Genomic DNA, 20,094 nt, shown 5'->3' on the forward strand with positions numbered 1-20,094 from the left:
ATTAGGATGTATTTTCAGCTAATTGAAAAGATATGAGGCTTAACAGTGTAATAAATTGGTAATTGATTTCAACAGAATATTTTTTTTTTAATTTTTATTTATTTTTCAAGTACATTTTTGTCTATTTCTCCCATCCCAGCCCCCCTGCCCCGTCTCCCCACCTCCCTCCCATCCCCCCCCCCCCGTCCTCATCTCTGCGTCCCTCATACTTGTTCCTCAAAATCCCTCCCCATTTTTCCCCTTAAATTCCCTTCCCTCTCCCCTCTGGTTGCTGCCCACTTGTTCTCTGTTTCAGTGTCTTTGTTTTTATTCTTCAACAGAATATTTTTTAATCATGCAGTTTTTAATATATGAGAATCGAAGTAGTTAATTTTTATGCATTGATTTTTAAATTAGTGTTAATCTAATTTTATTGATTTTTAGTTGATTTTTATCAAGCCTTGAATTTTTTCCATTGGATTTTAGATAAATCTTAAAGCTTTCTTAAAAGTTCAACAAAATGAATACCTTTTTGAAATTACATTTTAACAGCATGAATTTTGTTTTTACATATTTTAAAGATTACTTTTTACATTTGTAAATGTTCTTATTTTTAGGCTGATCTTATAAATGAATTATATCAAGGCAAGCTGAAGGACTACGTAAGATGTCTGGAATGTGGTTACGAGGGCTGGAGAATCGACACGTATCTTGATATTCCATTGGTGATCCGACCTTATGGGTCCAGCCAAGCATTTGCTAGTGTGGTGTGTACCTTTCCGCCGACTGCTTGTGTATCCATATGCAGAATACACAATAGCACAGTGGTATAACCTATCATAAGGTAAGTATCATCCTAGATACACCTTCTTGGGTTGTTAGTCATTCCTGCATTTAAACGAGCAAGATCTAGAAGATTTTTGACCCTTCAGTGAGTCCTAATAGTGCATGTGTAAAAGAAAGTGAATGCATGTGTACTGCTTCATGGCTCAGTATTTTATTCTTTCTGATAAGTGACTAGATTATTTCATTTTATTTTTTACCTCTAAACAATCTATAAGTGCTCTGTTGTGACCTTTGTTTGCATTGGAAGCTATGTTTTGTTTTGAGGACATTTTCTTCCATACAGTTTTTTTAATCCTCACCTGAGGACATGCTTATTGATTTTAAAGAGAGGAGAATGGAGGTGGAGAGAGAGGGAGAGCAGCAATGACATGAGAGAGAAACACTGGTTGGTTCCCTCTTGTAGGTCTTCCCACTCAGGGACCAAACCACATCTTAGGCATGTGCCCTGACTTGAAATCAAGCCTGTGACCTTCAGTTTATGGGATGATGCTCCAACCATCTGAGCCATGCTGGCCACTGCTCTTCCATATACTTTTAAAATTGGAAAAACAACATTTGGTTTTATGATCAACAGAAGCACATTTTTAAAGGAACATCTTTTTTTCTAAAATTTAATTTAAATTCATGCATTGTAGAAGCACAGATCATTTCAAGAATCAGAACTATATATGGTTAGTTTATTTATATACTGAGTATGTATGTGGGAGATTAAGATTTTCCTAGTTTTCCTGTTACCCATTTCTTAATTGCTTTTGGTAATTTTATTATTGTATTTTATCATTATGTGTGTTTACTTATATGAAAGAAGAGTCATGGAAGGAGTTAGTTGATACTTAAAATGAGAGTGATCAGTGATATTTATTTAGCAAGGAGAAAGTTTCAGAGCTGAGACATCTAAAAAAGTAGAATTTCATCATGATGTTGTTTGGTTCTTATGCTTATAAGCTGATGGTGGCTCTTAGCTAAAAATGAGCTTTTATTTTTTAGGTATATTTTATTGATTATGCTATTACAGTTTTCCCAGTTTTTTTCTCCTCTTTATTCCTGCTCTGGCCTGTACCCCTCACCCTCCAGCATTCCCCCACCACCTTAGTTCATGTCCATGGGTTGTACATATAATTTCTTTGGCTTTCCTGTTTCCTATACTGTTCTTAACCTCTCCCCATCTATTTTATGCCTGCCAATTATGCTTCTTATTCCCTGTACTTTCCCGTCCCCATTCTTCCCTTCCCCCTCCCCACTGAAAACCCTCCATATGATCTCCACTTCTCTGGTTCGGCTCCTGTTCTAGTTGTTTGCCTAGTTTTTGTTTTTTAGGTTCATTTGTTGATAGTTATGAGTTTGTTGTCATTTTACTGTTTACAGTTTTTATCTTCTATTTCTTAGGTAAGTCCCTTTAACATTTCACATAATAAGGGCTTGGTAATGATGAACTCCTTTAACTCTTCCTTGTGTGGGAAGCACTTTATCTGCCCCCCTATTCTAAAATGATAGCTTTGCTGGATAGAGCAATCTTGGATGTAGGTCCTTGCCTTTCATGACTTTGAATACTTCTTTCCAGCCCCTCCTTGCCTGTATGGTTTTTTTTGAGAAACCAACTGATAATCTAATGGGCACTCCTTTGTAGGTAACTGTCTCCTTTCCTCTTGCTGTATTTAAGATTCTCTCTTTATATTTAATCTTGGGTAACTTAATGATGATATGTCTTGGTGCGTTCCCCCCTGGGTCCAATTTCTTTGGGATTCTCTGGGCTTCCTGGACTTCCTGGAAGTCTGTTTCCTTTACCAGATTGGAAAAGTTTTTCTCATTATTTGTTCAAGTAGGTTTTCAATTTCTTGCTCTTGTTCTTCTCCTTCTGACACCCCTATAATTTGGATGTTAGAGCACTAAAAGTTGTCCCATAGGTTCCTAAGCCTCTCCTCTTTTTTAAAAAAATTCTTTCTTCATTCTGTTCCAGTTGGATGTTCCTTCCTTTTATTGCAAATTGTTGATTTCAGTCCAGGTTTCTTTCCCTTCACTGTTGGTTCCCTGAATATTTTGTTTTATTTCACTTTGGGTAGCCTTCATTTCTTCCTTCACTTTGTGAATGAGCTCAATCAGTTCTATGAGCATCCTGATTACCATTGTTTTGAACTCTGCATCAGATAGATTGTCTATCTCCTCATCATTTAGCTCTTTTTCTGGAGTTTTGATCTGCTAGTTCTTGAAAAAATTTTTGATTTATTTTTAGAGAGAGAGGAAGGGAAGGAGCAAGAGAGGGAGGGAAATATCAATGTGTGATTGCTTCCCACATGGCCCCCAGTGGGGACCTGGCCTGCAACCCAGGTATGCGCCCTGACTGGGAATCGAATCAGCCACCCTTTGGTTCACAGGCCAGCTCTCAATCTGTTGAGCCATACCAGACAGGGCTGATATAGTCTATCATTTGGGTCATATTTCTTTGTCTTGGCACATCTGTTATGTTGTAAGGGGCAGAGCATTAGGTATTCATCAGGGTGGACAACCCAGGTTGATGTGTAGTGACACTGTTGGGGAGAGGTCTAAGAGGGAACAATGCCACTGGCTTGCTCCCCTCTAGCCCCACTTTCCAACAAACTCGCCTGTGAGACTGGGAGTTTCTCCCACCATTGCAACCCCCACAGTGTTTTACAGCTAGCTTTGAGTCTTTAGTTTCCCATTCAGCCAGCCCTGCCTTGCCAGCTCAGTCATCCCCTGTGATGGACTGCCCATCTCTCATCTCTGCCCCTCCTACTGGTCTGGGTGAATGTTTCTTTAACTCCTTGGTTGTCCGAGTTCCATGCAGTTCACTTTTCTGGCACTTCTGGTTGTTTATTGTTTTTAAATTGGTTGTTATCCTTTTGGTTGTACAAGAAAGTGAAGTGTTTCTACCTACATCTTCCTCTTGGCTGGAACTCCTAAAATCAGTGTTTTTAAAGCTAGTTCATACTTAATCTTCTAAAGTAGTGCTACATGTATGGTTTAGCCCTCTGGTCTGTAGGACACTTGATCTCTTTTTCTCTTTTCTCCTACTTTTATATGGCTGTCAGAAATAATCAGCAAGCAGTTATGGAATCTGTGAGTGAAATCCAAAGGAAAAGACCTTTTCTGGGTAGTGGAAGATAAGGTGTCCTTTCTTCCTCCACTACTTTTCAGTCTGCTTCCTGAATAGATGTGAAAAATTTTGTTAAGTACTTAATTGTACCCTTCATAAATTGCCATTCTAGGTATATGAAATTGGCTGCGGTTTGAGTAACTAGTTTTATTTTTCATTTTTGTTTTGCTTTTTCTTTATTTTGGCAGTTAGAAGTGATAAACTGAAAAAATCATTGGGAATTGGTTAACACTTGTCTTTCCTATCTCTTTTTTAAATATGGGCATTTTTGAACAAAATATACTAGGAAAATATTCGATAGGCCCAAGTGATATAGAATATTTTTCTCCTTTGTTTATAAAAGTATTTTTATGAAGGACTTTTCATATACACATTTAGGTTTTTTATGTATTAATTGAATGTTGAGGAAGCTAGTTTTATTTGTTTCATTGCATTGTTATATTTGAGTATTCAGCAAATATAATCGCTTACCTAATTTCTTTGTCATGATTTAATCACCTACTGAATTGCCACCACTCTCTTAAGTACGTTATAGACACAGCAATGGGGTAATTTGGAGAATATTTTTGGAGAGTTGAAAAAAGCCACATTTCTAAGTGAAATCTTCCAAAGATAATATCCTCCATCGGTACACGGGTGGCGGTTATGGTGATTCAGCGGGAGTTGGACGTTGTATCTAGGAGGCAGTTATGCGAGCAGGGGTTCAGCACACATGCGCTAATAGGGCTTGCAGGAGGCAACTCAAAACTTCCTAGAATTTGCTGGAGTCTCTTGAGGGAAATAACAGCAGGTGAAACTACCCAAGATAGGGGTTCTAAGGAGGATACTACCTTCAGAGAACTTTAGTTAGAGGTAAGTGATTTCCCATTATTTTCTGAATTCAAAACAGTTCTTATTAATTCACGGAAATCATCATACAGCATCTAAAATTAGTTTTATATCACTGCTTGCCATTGTGTATTTTGTTAATTTTATGTGTTTAAAGAATTGATATAAATGTGGATTATAAGACTCTAGTTAAAAGGAGCATTATAAAATCTTATCCGAGTTATATTTTATATTTGGCCATAATTTGAATTGAACTTTTAAAAATTTATTTTCCTGCTTTTAATTTTGGATTCTGATATTTTGTCTTAATTGGATGTGTACACACACAAATACCAACTAGCACACATGTATAACACAACACTGATGGTTATATGTTCTGTTTATTGTATGTTTTGTTCTGTGAACCACCAGAACAAAAGTATATTATAGGTGTTTATATATACAGTGAGGTTGAATAACACCTGATATTTAATTTCAGATAGTTAAGTATGAGGTTCTGTTAAAAACTGAAGGCTTTTTTTTTTTAACCTTCATCTGAAACATCCAGTTTCTGGAGTTTTTCTTTCTATGTTCAAATAAATTTCTGGAGCATAATATTTAAGATTAAAATATGAATCATATTAATACTTAGCTATTTTATCCTTATACCATATATAATCAATTTTTATGGTAGTGTCACCATGATTGATAGAAGACTTTTTTTAATGAGTACTAGAATTGCCTATAGTTTTTTAAAAATGCTTTTCACCATTATGTTTTCCTTATTGAATTTCTTAGTTATTATAACTGCGGTATTTATTAAATTTCTGGCCTTCATTTTACCTGACCAAGTAGGACATCAGAGTTTAAGGACTCTCCTGCCATTCTCTTTCTCTCAGATTCAGTTCTGTTCAACACTAGTCTCCAGTGGGATTTAATAGATGTTTGAGAGATGGTTTCTTTGACTAAATTTGGGAAACTGTGTACCTATAGTCATCTTTATGAAGCTCAAGGTGCATATTTTATTTCAAATTTTCCAAGGAGTCCTATGGTAGAGAAATTTGTTTAACTGTGTTTAACCTAGTATTGTCTCTCTCTGTGGGATACCTGTTAATATTTCAAGGGACACTTGGATTCTGAGGAACAGATTTTGGGAAGCACTGCACTACATTAAGGTGATTTAAGGACTATTTCTACTTTGTTACATTAACATTTAGGTCCTTGGGATGTTGAGGAGAAATGAAAATACTAAAATATATTAATTTTATATTAATTTATAATTAATTTCCTCATATTTTATAAATCTTGTTATTACTCTTAAAAAACATCAGCTGGAACTTTGTGTATTAGTCTTTTTAAAGATTTGTTCTTAATGATTTGTTAGGTAATCAGAATCTTTTCACTAATTAGAGCTGTCTATATACAACCAATCTTCCTGAATTTAATAATCAAAGAAACCTTGAATCGGCATATTGCCAGGCAAATTTGAGAATGTATTACAAGGAGATAGTCCCAAATACAGAATATATTCTAATGATATCTAAAGATCACAAATATTTTTATTGGTTAAGTATGAAAACTTGTTTCACAAACTGAACAAAAATGATAGAGCCTCATGTTTGTTATTAACAGGAGAGGCACTTTTCTATTTAACAGTAAGATTTTTAACACTATCTTTTATGGGTGTCTTTTTGTCATTTAACATATTTATTGAGTTGCCTACTCTGACTGGCACTGTTCTAGGCCATTTTCTATTAGGATACTTTTATTCTATTATTGGGTAAGTACATTTAAATATCTCTTTATTGTAAAGATATGTGTTCAAAAGTGTGAAATGGGTTTAGCTATATAGTTTCATATAGTGTCTTTGGAAAGATCATATTATATAAAAGACTTCATTTTATAAGTAAACATAGTTTAATGATTATTTTAAAGTTTTGAATGGATACTTGTTAAATTTCTAAGTATTTATGAAATCATAAGGATGTTAACTTGCACTGCATATAAGTAGATGTCCTTAGACATATTCCATGATTTAATAGGTGATTTAGACATTCCTGTATGGCTGGCTCAGTCATAATAACTCATTTGGATGGTGGAGTGAACTAAATTTGTAAGCATTTCATTAAAAAAATCTCTTTTACAGACTCTACCCTCATTTTTCCAGGAATTTGTGTGGTTAGACATAGTGGGAGCCAATTTAAAAAGTGGGGATTTCTGCTTTCAGAAAAATGCAGTAGATGCACAATTTCCCTGTCCCCTCCGCCAAAACAACTAAAAGTCTTGAATGTTATATATAAAACAAATATAAGGAGACTCTGAAAAGTCGAGAAAAGGCATGAAGAGTAGGTACCTCAGGACTCAAAGAATGGCATAGGGTGAGTTCCTTGGGTTTTGTTTTTGCCTAATATATCCCAGACTTAGAGCTGAAGAAGTTGGCAGCCTGGAAACAGCAATAGGCACAGACTAAAAAAAAAAGCCTGCTTTCTCTAATCAAAAGACCAGGAAAAGGGCAGCCTAGTAAGGCTCAAAACTTTTATATAGTATCGGCTCTGCTCTAGCCAAACACCACAGAAGGACTTTGATCCCTGCCCTACCCCTTGCCAGCCAAGGCTGGTGCAGATCCTAAGCTTCCACCCTCATCAAATTATAACAAAATTCTCCAACTTGCACCAGGGTGGAAGAGACCCTGAGTAGGCTGAGAAGAGAGAAGGCTGAGTAGCTACCCGGGGAGTTTCATCTGTGCTGGGCAGTAACTAATCTTCCACTGCCATTATCCTGTTTCCCTGGTTCACTGTTACTAGAGACTAAATGGGGAGCCTGGCTTAGAAGTCATCCCTTTTTTTCCCCCGCACTGGAGTAATGCTCAGTAGGGGAGAATCAGGACTTTTGCCACCTCCTGTAAGTAAGGAGCTTAGCCCCCTCACAGCCAAAGTGACATCAGCAGAGGCCCACTGGGCAGCCAGAATTTATACCCTTGCCCAGTAGTGATGAAGAGCTTCTCCCGAACTGAGGTGACAACAGAGGCCAAGTGGGAAACCTAGACTTCTACTTCCACCTGACAGTAATGAGGCAGCAACCTTTTCCCCAGCTGGAGCAGTGTCAAAGGAATCAGCTAAATCAGAAGATTTAATAGGGTCCGGAGTACCCAAAATGTTCAGGTTTAATTAAAAAAAAAATCACTCTCCATACTAAGAACCATAAATATCTTATTTTGAGTGAAAGAAGAGACAGTCAGTAGACACAGACACCGAAATAACAGATACTAGAATTATCTGACAAATATTTTAAAGAGCCCTCATAGAAGTACTTCAGTGAAAGATTCCAAACCCACTTGAAACAAATAAACAGCCTCAGGTAAGAAATAGCAGATATAAAGAAAAATGAGAATTTAGAACTGAAAAATGCAGTAACAATAAAAATCTCAACAGCAGGATGCAGAAGATAGTAGAAAACATCAGTGAATTTCACTTCAAGATGGAACAATAGAAATTGCCCGATCTAAGTAACAGAGAAAAGTAGACTGGGGAAAAAAAGTTCCTCAGACACTTATGGAACTATATAGTGAAAGATCTACCATTTGTTTCATTGGAGCCCTGGAAGGAGGAAAAAAAAGAAGGCAAAGCTGAAAATACTCAAAGAAATAATGGTTGAAAATTTCTCACACTTGGTGAAAGGCATAAACATACAGATCCAAGAAGCTGAGCAAACCCCAGATGAGATAAACCAAAAGAATTCTACATCAAGTCCAATTATAATCAAACTTCTAGAAACTAGAGACAAATAAAATACCTTGAAAACAGCAAGTGAGAAAAGACACCTTTTCTTATAGGGAAAAACCACTCTGATTTTTCATAAGTAGAGTTGTCATCAAAAACTATAGAGGCCCAAGGGAAGTGGCACACTTTTTAGGTGGGTGTTGAAAGAACAGTGAAAGTATTCTTCAGGAATAGAAGGGAAATCAAGACATTCTTGGATGAGGGAGCACTGAGAGAATTTGTCACCAGCAGACCCAACTTTAAAGAATGGCTGAAGAAATTTCTCTGAACAGAAAGGGAATGATTAAAAGGTAGGTATCTTGGAGCATTGGGAGTGAAAAAAGAACACGGTAAGCAAAAATTTGGGTAAATAGAATTGGCTTTCTTTCTCCTCCTGAGTTTCCTAAAGTATGTCTGATGGTTGAACCAGAATTATCATACTGTATGATATGATTCTAAATATATAAAGAGGAAATGTGTGAGAAAATTATATTTAAATGGGAGAGGAAGAAAAGATGTAAAGGGAGGTAAGGTTTCTCTGCTTCACTTAAACTGGTAAAAGAAAGGCACCAGTAGGCATTACACACACACACACACACACACACACACACAAAATACCAAGAGCAACTACTGAAAGAGAGAGACCTTCAAAACTGGGTAGATAAATCAAAATGGAATTCAAAAAATATTCAAGTACTCCACAGAAGGCAGGAGAAAGAAAACAAAAAACTAAAATAGTGAATTTACTTACATATAAATGATCTGACTATACCAATTAAAAGGTAGACATCAACATACTAGATTTTAAAAAAACAACAAAACATGACCCAATAGTATGCTATGTATAAAAACTCCCTTCAAGTATACTGTATAGGCAATACAGGGGCATTATGTAATGATAAAAGGGTCACTTCATCAAGAAGACAGCAGTCCTAACTGTGTATGTACCAAATAATAGAGCTGCAAAATATATGAAGCAAAAACTTTCCAAACTAAAAAGGAAAGTTGACAGATCTACAGTTGTAGTTTGTGACTTCAGTGCCCTTTTCTCAATAATTGATAGGCAGAAACTCTAGGCAGAAAATCAGCAGATAGAGAACTCAACAACACCATCAGCCAACAGCATCTAATAGACATTTATAAAACTCTACACTCAACAATAGCTCAGTCTTATCTTGGTACTGAACCAAAGACAGTAACAACCAAGCAACCAACCAAAAATATGGCCAAGCCAATGTCCTTAAGACATATATATAGGAAAATTCTTACCAAAATACTAGCAGGTAGAAATAAGTAATATATAAAAAGAATTATATACCATGGCCAAACAGAGTTCATTCCAGGAATTCAAAGCTAATCAGTATTTTTTTTTAAATCAGTGAGTTAATCTACCAAAAGAAGGTTTACGTGATCACATCAGTTGATTCAATTGTTAAAATTCTATAAACATTCATGATAAAAGATGTAGATACTAGGAATAGGTTAATTTTTGCAACTTGATAAAGAACATTTTCAAAAAACCTACAGCTAACACAATACTTCACAGTGAAAGATTGAATGTTTTCCCCCTAGAATGTCTAGGATGTCTGCTTTCAACACTCTTATTCAATATAGTACTGGAAGTCCTAGCCAACACAATAAGGGAGGAAGAGGAAATGAAAGGCATACCAATTAAAGAAAGAAATTAAATTGTCCCCACCCTCAATTTTAGATAACATTTTATGTAAAAAATCTCTAGATATAATAAGTGAGTTGAGCAAAGTAGCAGGTTATAAGATAAACCTGCAAAAATCAGTTGTGTTTCAAAATACTAGCAAAGAACATGTGGAAAGTGAAATTAAAAATACAATACCATTTACAGTTGTGGGAAAAGATTCGTGTGTTAGAAACTACAAATGGAAGTAAATAAATAAATGGAGAAGCATACTTTGCTCAATGGATTGGAAGATTTGACTTTGCAAAGATGTCCATTCTCTCCCAGATTATATAGTTTTAATGCAGTTACTTTCAAATATGGCAAGATTTTTGATGATATGCACAAGTTCATTCTAAAATTTATGTAGAAGGCAAAGGAACAAAAGCAGCTAAAATTCTGGAAAAGGCAGAATAAAGTGAAGGAATCAGTCTACCTGATTTTTATATAGCTATAGTAATAAAGGTTGTATGGCATTGATGGAGGGGTAGATGAAGGGGTTAGTGGAATAGAATGGAAAACACAAATAGTTTCAACAGATATGCCCAACTGACTTTTGAGGAAGATACTAAAGTGGTTAAATGGAGGAAGGATGATCTTCCCATAAGTACAAAAAAGAACCTCCACTTAAACCGCATTGTGTACAAAAATTAGCTCAAAATGGATCATAGACTTAAACATAAAGTGTAAAGTTATAACTTTTAGTAGTATAAATAGGAAAGAAGTGTTCCAGATCTAGAGTTAAGCTCTGTGTTCTTAGGTTTGATTCCAGAAGTTGGAACCCATCAAAATTAAAAATTTGCTCTTTGAAAACCCATGCAAAGAGGATAAGAACAGAAGCTGCAGACTGTGAGAATATACTTGCAAACCACATATCTGACAAAGGACTAATTTATAGGATATGTAAAGGAGTTTCAAAATACAATAGTAAAAAAAAAAAAACCTCAATCCATTTAGACCATAGGCAAAAGATATAAACATCTTATTGAAGAGGATATACAGATATTAAGTAAATACAGGAAAAGGTGTTAAATGTCACTAGGGAAATACAAATTCAAACCACAGTGAGGGTATCATTCTGTACCTACAGAATGGTTAAAATAAAAAATAATGACAGTACTTAAAGCTGGTGAGAGTGCAGATAAACTAGGTCATTCACATTTTTGGTGGGAATATGAAATGTTACAGACAGTTTCTTATAAAACTAAACATGCAGTTACCATAAAATCCAGCAATTATACTCTTGGTTGTTTATCCCAGGAAAATGAAAACTTGTTTACACAAAAACCTGTTCACAGATGTGCATAGCATCTTTATGTTAATATTCCAAAGCTAGAGTCAGCCCAGAGGTCTTTCAGCAAGTGAGTGATTAACAAACTTGTATGTCATAGAATATTACACAGCAATGAGAAGGGAAAGTTACTGACACACACGAAAACTTGAAGGAATCTCCAGGGAATTACGCTGAGTGGAAAAAGCCAATCCCAAAAGGTTATGCATGATATGATTCCATTTATATAATATTTTTGATATGAAAAAATTTTAAACCTGGAGACAGCTTAACCATTGCTAGAGCTTACAGATTTGGTGGGGTCAAAGGAGGACAGACAGTTGCCATAAAAGGGCAACATAAGGTTTACTTGTGGTGTAGGAACTGTTCACTCTCTCGACTAGTGATGGATATATGATCCTATACAGGTGATAAAACTGTGTAGAGCTTAATATGCACACATGTGCAGACAAATGAGTACACTAAAACTGGGAAATCTAGGAATAAAATAGGTGCTCGTGTCATTGGAGGAAGCTGGGCAGAGTCTACAAGGGTTCTCCCTGTGTTATGTCTTATAATTGTATGAGAATCTACAATGATCTCAAAAATTGCAATTAAAATAAGTAGCTTAGGTTAAAAGTAACTGGAGTCTTTTCCCTCGTGAAACACAACAGAAACACATTATGTGTATATTAAAGTATATGCCGTACCCTGGGAAGATAGTTGGATATATCCGCTGTTGTATAGCAATGGCCCGAAATTGCCAAGTATATCAAAATCAAGAAATAGTTATCAGTTGAGGTTCTGATTTATCTTTGTCAACTTGAAAAATAAAGTGTCACATTTTAATACACATTTCTCCATTCAAAATAAAATAGAGATTAAATGAGTATACAGGTTAAGAGTAAAAAGAAAAAAGAAAGGATTTATAGGCAGTACCATTTTTGGTTTTATCTTTTGATTGCATTGTGCCTATACTTTCAGCATTAAATATAAAATTGTGTTAAGCTATTTTTTTATCCTCACCCAAGGATATGCTTATTGACTCTAGAGAGGGGAGAAGGAATGGAGAGGGGGGGAGAAAATATCAACGTGAGAAAGAAACATTGATCAGTTCCCTCTTGCACACACCCCTCCTGGGGACTGAACCTGCAACCTAGGCTTGTGTCCTGACTGGGAATTGAACCCAGGATGCTTTGATTTATGGGACAGTTCTCCAACCAACTGAGCCACACTGGTCAGGGCCACAACTGATATTTTTTATTTGGGCAACTAAGGATGTCAGAATTCTTTGTGTTCTATTCTGAACTGTGAAAATTACAGTCTTAAAAATGTGCAAAACTACATTTTGTATATTATATAAGTAAATTCTAGAAAATAACACTATAATCTTCACTCTGGAATGATGAAAAACAATCACAGTTAACTCAAAGCTAGTTTGGAAGCATGATGCATCAATTTAACATACTCATGGTAAGCAGTACAGGTTTGTGTGTGTGTGTGTGTATTAATTGTAATATTTTACAATGAGCCCTGTCTGGTGTAGTTTAGTTGATTGAGCACAGGCCTGTGAACCAAGGGATTGCAGTTCAATTCCCAGTCAGGGCACATGCCTGGGTTGCAGGCCAGTTCCCAGCAGGCAATGCATGAGAGGCAACCACACATTGATGTTTCTCTCCCTCTCTCCTTCGCGTCCCTTCCCCCTTTAAAGATAAATAAAATCTTTAAAAAATAATAATATTACAATGATAATATTTTTTCTCTTTTATGATCCATAACTAAAATATAGTTTGGCATGATGTTATCTTATATATAACATGAAGTGAAGATAAATGTATACAACCATGTTAGCCCATCATTTACGTATCATTTACATACATTTGTTGAATGGGTGGATGGATGAATTGAAGCTAATTTTTATAACTGACTGAACTTAATTATAATTTTCCTGGTTAAAACTTTTTAAAAAGCTAGAGTGAAGAAGCTATAAAAACTTATTACTACAGAAACTAAAAAAAAAGTTATTAATGTAGCTTTAACTGGTTTCTCAGCCTGAAGGATAATGGTAGCTGCCTCCACACATCCTCCCCCCAAACTCTAGCAGGTGTGGGTTAATTGGGTTTCATTTGTGTTCCTTTTGTATTAGTTGAAGAAAGAATATCATGAACTTCAAATTATTGTAAGTAGCAAAATAAATAACCACCAGGTTCCAACAGAATTTGCACTACTGCTGCAAGTCTGTATGGGAAGAGGGTGGAGTGGGAAGCTTTAGAGACTATAAACTAGAGAAGAGGGCATTGAATGACTCAGACAAAACAAAGAGAAAATTGCCCTCAAAAAGAGAAAGTACTAACCTAGTATGTGCCAACATAGACCGGACTTGGTAGTTTATAGCATCAGCTGAAGGGAAGGAGTTTTAGAATGAGCAGGATAGAAGTGGCAGCCTTGGAGGAATATTGCTTTTAAGGGAAGAAGGAGATAAATGGAGAAGGGCTGATGCCTCCCACCCAAAGCAAGTGAACAGAAAACAAGAAAAAAAATAAAGGGTCCTGCAAAATGAAGGGAGATACCAATCTCTCCTCTCATTGCCAGTTCAAAAAACTGCACTTCCCTAAGTTGACAAAAGTTATTCTCAAAGTAAAGAATGCTACCCACAAAATGAATAAGAAAAAAAACCACTTAGCACCACTATGAGAAGACAAGAAAATGTGTGTTAAACGATTTTAGTTTATGAAAATCCCACCCCCCAAATAAAAACCTTCAGAAAATAGCTGAAAAGTAGAATAGTACCAAGGAGGACAGTACTCCTACTCTAGACTAAATTAAATATTTTTCAAACAAAACAGCGTAGTATCCAAAAATTTAAAGAGAGAAATGGATTTAAAAACAACAACAAAAACAAGCCCTGTCTGAGTTGCTCAGTTAGAGCGTTATCTCTTACAGTAGAAGGTTGCTCATACCTAGGTCGAGTATTCGGTCCCCAGTTGGGGCATGTACAGGAGGCAGCCCTTCATTCATTCATTCTCTCTGTCTCTCTCTCTCTCTCCTCATTCTTTCTCCTTCCCTCTCTAAAAATCAGTAAAGAAACATGTCCTTGGGTGGGGATTAAAAAATGTAATGAATAAGCAAGAAATGCAATGAATAGTGGTCAAAGTCAGGAAAGAAAGAAAAAGACAAAACTGTACTAGAAATGAGTAAATTATAAAGTGCTTGAAAGAGAATACAATGGAATAAAATCTAAGGTACATACATGAAAATGAGACTTGAAAGGAAGGGATCTCAGAGAAAATGATTGAAAGGGAAGGGCTAGTAAAGGAGGTGTCCAGCATAAGGAGTCCGAAGAATAAAAGCAAGGTGGAACAAAACTTACAAACTATATTCCAGGAAAACTTTATGGGAATAAGAGAAATTTAAACCTACCTTTTGAAAGACCCACCATATATCTGAACAAATTGGCCTGTAATAACCAACTCTCGGACATATTTTAGTAAACCATTAACCTTTAAGGATAAATTTAGCATCATACTTCTGAAGACCAATATTTTAAATCATGACAACAGAATCGCAATTTCAAGAAACTCCAACGAAGAGCGTGCAGGCTGAGGATTCAGGGTCCAGCCAGCATTCCTTCAGTAATGGTGGTGATACAAAACCAGTTTTGAACATTGAGGAACTCTGTGAATGTTATAATCATGAGTCCATCTTTAGTGCTTATGGCAAATGAGCTCCATCCAGCCAAGGAATCACTGGGGAAACTTCAGGAAAAGGACCGTGAGCATTTGATTTATTGAGTTGTAGAATTAAGGACTAACTGATATTATAGAAATGGGTAAATTTTAAAAGGATGAGGACAGTAGAACAATAATATGAAATGTTCTATGTTAGACAAAATACAAGGAATATCATTCTCAAAAAAAATGAGAAAGGGAAAATATTGCAGAATAAGATCAAGGCTGTTCAATAGGTGGGAAACACAGTACCATTTAGAACTGGTGGTCTAGGTACTACAGGCTTAAGTAAGCAAAAGGAAAGGATAAGAGGATTGAGGGCAATAACAAAAGTATAAATGGACTACAACAAAATTACTCACCTTCCTAACTACCAAAAGAAAATATAAAAAACAGTAAGAAGACATTCCATGTAGAGAAAGGAGCACCGTAAATACTACTCAATACAGTAATTGTAGTGACTGAGGTAAAACAAAACACCAGTTATATCAAATATGAATGGACTTAAATTGCCTATTAGAAGAAAAAAATTTCAAGTTGGCTTATAAAAGCAAACATTGCATTAAAATTTGGTTTGCAAAATTTGGTTTAGCAACCTTAGTGGTTTGCTAAATCTAGGGTGGAAAGTTTAAGGCTAAGGATTTTTGCATGGTTTCTAAGGGTCTTCTTCCAGATTTCTTATTAGCTGCAAGTGAAAAAAATAACTATATAAGGGGGAGACTAAGAAAGCACCCAGAATTTATTTATTAAAAATTCTATATTCTTACATATTTAAACTTCAGTCACTTTCAAAGTACTCTCCATTTGATCAATACACCTATCGACATTTTTTCCACTGCTCAAAACAGTTTTTGAACTCATCAGTCTTAATGCCTTCTAGAACTTCTGTTTTTGTTTCACCTCTTCCATGTGGCAAAACGTTTCCCTTAGAGGACTTTTTTTATTGGGGAAAGAGCTCTGGGTGAAATCGGGTGAATAGGGAGGGTGGGGCATGGGGGTCATGTCGTTTTTGGTCAAAAACTGCTGAACACTCAGCATGGTTTGGGCAGGGGAGCTTATAAATCACCCATCATGAAATAGGCAAATGTGTTAAAAGAGTTTTTAGAAAAATTTCACTGAGACCAAATGCAGCCTCTCAGAACAACACCAGCTGGTACACTGATACAGATGGGTTCCTGAAACACTCACCTAGCAGGTGAAGCCTGTACTACAAGGGGCCTGTCCTCTGGAAGATAATTCTGGAGTGTTTTTGGGGGGTAACCCTCATATAGTGGACAAACTGAACAAGACTCTGAGAGTGATTAAAGTTAATAATATCACTAGTAAGGAGAATAGGGACATAATGGTCTGTAACAGTGAAGCCCTTAAAAAGACATAAAGTAGTCTAGAAAGGACGCATGATTTGAATCTGATCATGAGGAACATCAGAGAAACCCAGACTGTGGAACATTTTATAAAATACCTGGTCTTGCCCTGGCTGGTGTGGCTCAGTTGGTTGGAGTGTCTTGTAACCAAAAGGTTGCCAGTTTGATTCCTGGTCAGGGCACATGTCTACCCTATGTATTCAATCCTTGGTCTAGTCATGTAAGGAAGGTAACCAGTCGATGCTTCTCTCTCACATCAATGTTTCCCTTCCCTCCTGTCTTTCTAAAAGCAATGAAAAAATGTCCTCAGGTGAGGATTTTTTAAAAATATGTATAATACCTGGCCTCTGCAAAAAAAAGAACAACAACAAAAGACCAATAATGTTAATGTCATGAAAGGCTTTGGTTGAAGAGGCAGCCAGCCAAATGCAGTCTGTGATCCTGGATTCCATTCTGTACTGGAAGGGGAGAAATACTGTTAAGGACATTATTTGGATGATTGATAGAATTGGAATATGGACAGAAAAAAGCACTTTAAATTTTTCTGAACTTGATAGCTCTATTGTGTAAGAATATTCTTGTTCTTAAAATGTTACAATGAAATGTTAAGAGGAAAGCATGATATGTGAACCTACTCTCAAGTGGTTGGGAAAAATACATAATGTGTATGTAGGTGAGATAATGATAAAGCAAAGGTAGCAAACTGTTAAAGCTTGGTGAGTCCGAGTAAATGGCTAAAGGGAATTTTCTGTTCTTTAAACTTCTCTGAGTTTAAAAAAAGAAAAAAAAGATAAGCTCTGGATTTAAACTATAAGCCAGAAACCAATACACACACACCCTAGTTTAGTAAGGTAGAATTCAAGTTAGACAATTTTTCAATATCCCTCTGCTCCTTCCTGCCCCCCACCCTTTACTCCTTCCCTGATTGTTTTAGACATTGAGTGTTTTACCAATTCAAATTATCTCTGGAAAATGATGAATTTGATGGCATTCTGTGTTAAGCTATATGTATGTGCGATTTCTATGAAAGCTTCTTTTATTCTGTTGTTTTTACAGCATTTGCCTTTTATGCTTAAAATATTCTTTAGAGGAAAAATCACTTTCTAAATGTGGTCTTCCTATGACTTCCAGTAAAATGCTTGGTCAGGTGGGAACTCCCCAGCTAACCGATCCCCCCACCTTTGGGCTTCCTTGTGTTTTGAGAACAAATAAGTATAGATGAAGTTAGAAGCACTTTTAGTATCTTTTCACATCTTTGATCTTATTTCAGAATGAGCTATGTCAAACAACATGTGGATAGTTGTTTTAAAAACTTGGCCAGCTCTTTTACAACTAAGTCCATTTTGCCAGATCAAGTTCCCTTTATGTGTCTTTTGAGAAATAACTGAAATATTTTAAAATACTTTGTCTTAATGATTCCATTTTTTCCTTATATGTAATAAATATGTATTGCCAGTATTTCTGCTTAGATCATGTGAAGAGACAACATCAAGTGAAATTTGACATTATGCAGCCTTATATGTTGTGTTAACTACAGTTCATTTTTTATTGTGAAAAATTACTGATTAAAAATTAATTTTATGCCCACTGATTATTCTTTAACAGTGTTCATACTAAGTTTCTTCCTTCTGTCTTAAGGCTATATGGAGAAAAGAGAACAACATGGTACACAGATGAACAGTCCAGGGATTCTCATTATGTTTTCAAATGCAGCAGTATCTGACATGCAATGAGAAGATTGCAGTGTTTTTCAACCTTTATACTAGTGCAGTTGTGGACTACTGATTGACCCTAAATATAGTGATTAAGGATCATTATTAGATTTTTAAGTATATGGACAGTGAATTCTTTGGAGTTCTGTGTTATTTACTGTACATTTTAAAAATATCTCCTTTTACAAGAAGCTTGAAATGGTATGTGTAACTGCTTTTCTAAGAAGTATGGAATTACTTTTTAACCTAAAGATTGAGGATTTTTATTACATTATTTAGGCAAACACCACAATGTAAAATTAATACAAATCAGGTAGAAATGACTAAGATGTACAATAGTAGGAAAGGCAGAGCTCATACAGAGTGGAATTATTATATTTTTGCTCAGTTTTCATAATAATATTTCGTTGATTCTGTTTATTTTTCCTTTTTGCGTTTTCAGTTGCTAATTTTTCAGCCATTATTTATAACTATTTTGGTATTGCAATGTTTTCATATTAAGGACTTTCATGAGTGTTATAATACTATTAAATAGTTATGAAACCATTTTTTTTCTAACTAGGAAGAAGCATTGCATGCATTTATTCAGCCAGAGATCCTGGATGGCCCAAACCAATATTTTTGTGAACGTTGTAAGAAGAAGTGTGATGCCAGAAAGGTAGATGCCATGTAGCCATGTAGAAATTAATACTAAGTTACTGAGGTAATAGTCAATGTTTAATAGGTCCCCCTCTTTTTTTAGGGTCTTCGGTTTTTGCATTTCCCTTATCTGCTGACCTTACAACTGAAAAGGTTTGATTTTGATTATACAACCATGCATAGGATTAAATTGAATGATCGGATGACATTTCCTGAAGAACTAGATATGAGTACATTTATTGATGTTGAAGATGAGGTAAATATTTATTTTTTGTTATAAGATTTTTTATTAGTCCATTTGGTTAGTCATGTTTAAAAGAGTTATGTGGAGTAGCTTAACACTGATGTTTAGACTATTTATTTATTTACTTTATTTTTTTCTATTACTATTTATCCCCCCATATCCTCTTCTACCTCCACCCACTAGACTATTTTCTTGATGGAAGCTTTTCCTTTCTTATTTTCTAATGCCAAGTTCTATAAAAACAACTGACTTTGTATAAGCTTTCTCTGTCCATCATAAATTGTATTTCAAATAGTCTTGCTTGATCAAAGTAACATGATATTTTTTGAAAAGATAAAGAAATCCTAAAACTCTGGAATTATTTCTTTAGTTTGAGAGGTGATCTTATGTTTCATACTTTTTCAGTTATTGAAATAAACCAGTCTAGGGGTGGGGTGCACTTGTACATAAAAAGCAGAGAACACCTTGGCTGGTGTAGTTCAGTGAGTTGCATCCAGGCTGTGAACCAAAGGGTCGCTGGCTTGATTCCCAATCAGGGCACACGCCTGGGTTGTTAGTCAGGTCCCCAGTGGGGACCACGTGAGAAGCAACCACACATTGACGGTTCTCTCCTTCTCTTTCTCCCTTCCCCTCTCTCTAAAAAATAAAAAATTAAACCTTAAAAAAACCAGAGAACAAATTGAGTGAATGAACAAGCAAACTGGGTAGAATAGCTATAATTACTTATATTCGTCTTAGTGTCTTTTTCAAGGACTAAGGTTTCTGGTTTATTCTCCCTTAAGATTTGTCTGCCCCTATTGACTAGATTAGAACACTAAGAAAGAAAGGTATTTTGTCTGTTTTCCTTTTGTAATTAGTTTTTTTAATTAAAACCTTATTTAAATAGTTTGAGAATGTTACTTTGAACTACACAGGTAAAGCTCATCAGCTTTTTCCACTCAT

At 35.6% G+C, this 20,094-nt stretch overlaps 1 protein-coding gene across 2 annotated transcripts in view; it reads left to right on the top strand.

The window, feature by feature from the left end:
- The window catches only part of USP47 (ubiquitin specific peptidase 47), a 99,921-nt gene that overhangs the window by 48,812 nt on the left and 31,015 nt on the right, over positions 1–20,094 (top strand). For both annotated transcript variants that reach the window (XM_037133851.2, XM_037133853.2), the window contains 3 exons: positions 597–746; positions 18,832–18,927; positions 19,012–19,164. In XM_037133851.2, the coding sequence (XP_036989746.1) occupies positions 597–746; positions 18,832–18,927; positions 19,012–19,164 (399 nt within the window). The remainder of the gene's footprint in view (positions 1–596; positions 747–18,831; positions 18,928–19,011; positions 19,165–20,094) is intronic.

The sequence above is a fragment of the Artibeus jamaicensis genome, unplaced genomic scaffold (genome assembly GCF_021234435.1).
Source record: "Artibeus jamaicensis isolate MK-2021 breed Jamaican fruit bat unplaced genomic scaffold, CSHL_Jam_final contig_797, whole genome shotgun sequence".
Taxonomy (NCBI): Eukaryota; Metazoa; Chordata; class Mammalia; order Chiroptera; family Phyllostomidae; genus Artibeus; species Artibeus jamaicensis.